This window comes from Sinocyclocheilus grahami, unplaced genomic scaffold (assembly GCF_001515645.1).
Source record: "Sinocyclocheilus grahami isolate Dianchi unplaced genomic scaffold, SAMN03320097.WGS_v1.1 scaffold5743.1, whole genome shotgun sequence".
In the NCBI taxonomy this organism is placed as follows: Eukaryota; Metazoa; Chordata; class Actinopteri; order Cypriniformes; family Cyprinidae; genus Sinocyclocheilus; species Sinocyclocheilus grahami.
Genome location: NW_015510349.1, coordinates 1,215 through 2,703, shown reverse-complemented (window position 1 = coordinate 2,703; position 1,489 = coordinate 1,215). Strand labels below are relative to the sequence as shown.

Genomic DNA, 1,489 nt, shown 5'->3' with positions numbered 1-1,489 from the left:
GATGATGATGATAAAAAATAAACCAAATCACAGTTTACACCTCTCTGTTGATTTCAGTCAGTTGCTCAGCTTATAGAAGACACCGTTCCCCCATCCATCCGCCTGGGAAGAAGTTTGAAAATGGACGACCCTGTGTGTAAGTTGCTCTCAGCCGCGGCAGACAGAGGGAACACGTGTCGTTTGTTGTTGTGAATTCATCCTATATTTGCAGCGACTGTCTGTGTAAGACAAACTGCGAGGTTAAGTTCCATTTCAGCGGTATTTGAAAATTGTGTCTGGTGTCAGATTTTAGGGCACTGGAATTATTCATTCCATTAAGCCTTTTTAACAAATATATATTTTTAGTTTGGCGAAATGTGTGGAATTAGGGGTTTCTAACGAACCAGACTCTAACAAAGGAGTCCATCTGAGCGAGGAATGTAGGTTACACGCTCTTTGTGTGCCAATAGACCTTGCTGGAGTGTTTTTCACCGTTAAGTCTTCCTTTGAACATATTTGGAGTTGTTTTTGCGGAGCCCGGCGAGCAGCACCAATCTCCTGACGCCCTCCGCCGATGCCAATAGGATGACAATTAGAGTGTAAAGTTCAGCGTCACACGGCCAGTTTGATCTGGTTAGCAGTAGCATTACATCACGCGTGCACCGCTCAACATACAACTTTGCCTAATGATTGAAAATTGAACGGCATTAAATATGAATAGCAGGCGGAACTTTCAGTAGCGTTTGCAATTATGAAGGCTGATAATTATTTCAAAAACGTACACTTGGAAGACGGGCGACACAGACATTACATATAGTACACCGGAGTGTGAATAAACACGTTTTAACTTGCATTTTTGCAGACAACATGACTCTTAAAATGTAAAACTAATTTATCCAGATGTTTAAAATTAGGTCTCGATTTTAAGAGATATATCAGCGTTGCACTAACCATCAAGTCACTAGACTGTTTTTCCCTCCCCTAACTAAATTGTTTTTGTCATGCAAATAGCCTTTGACGCTGACTTGGCCTGACATATGTATGTATGTATGTAGTGAGAATGGCAAGATGAGGGGTTTAAAAGGAACATTGTCATTAAATACATAATTTATTATAGTTCCTCTAATGTTTGACATATGGCAGGAGTCTGTTTTCTCATCTGCTTGTGTGTGTCTTTAATGAAGCAAGCCATGCTGAAGCTGCTGGACTGGATTCTGCTGCTTCAGCTGCACAGAGCTCGATCTGCAAATCCTCACTGCTCAACAATAATGGGCTCTCTAAACTTTCCCTTTTGTAGTTTCATGAATATATTTTTATTGCTCAAAATGGTTGTTAAAATAGGGTACCTTTTTAAAAGTAATTTAAACACTAGGCTGTATCAAGGCATCAAACAGCTGCCTGCCTCATTGTCGCACAAATATTCAGTGTAAAACTTGTCATAATAACATCCCCCAGACATGTTAGTGTGAGGGGGGTCAGTAATGTGTGCCCCCCCCCCCCCCCCCCCCCC

At 41.4% G+C, this 1,489-nt stretch overlaps 1 protein-coding gene across 1 annotated transcript in view; it reads left to right on the top strand.

Annotated features, from left to right (window-relative positions):
- LOC107577325 (glycine dehydrogenase (decarboxylating), mitochondrial-like) overlaps nt 1-1,489 on the top strand; it is a gene marked incomplete at its 3' end in the record, with an annotated part of 3,265 nt that overhangs the window by 587 nt on the left and 1,189 nt on the right. The window contains exon 2 of the mRNA XM_016263415.1: nt 58-136. Coding sequence (XP_016118901.1) covers nt 58-136 — 79 coding nt within the window. The remainder of the gene's footprint in view (nt 1-57; nt 137-1,489) is intronic.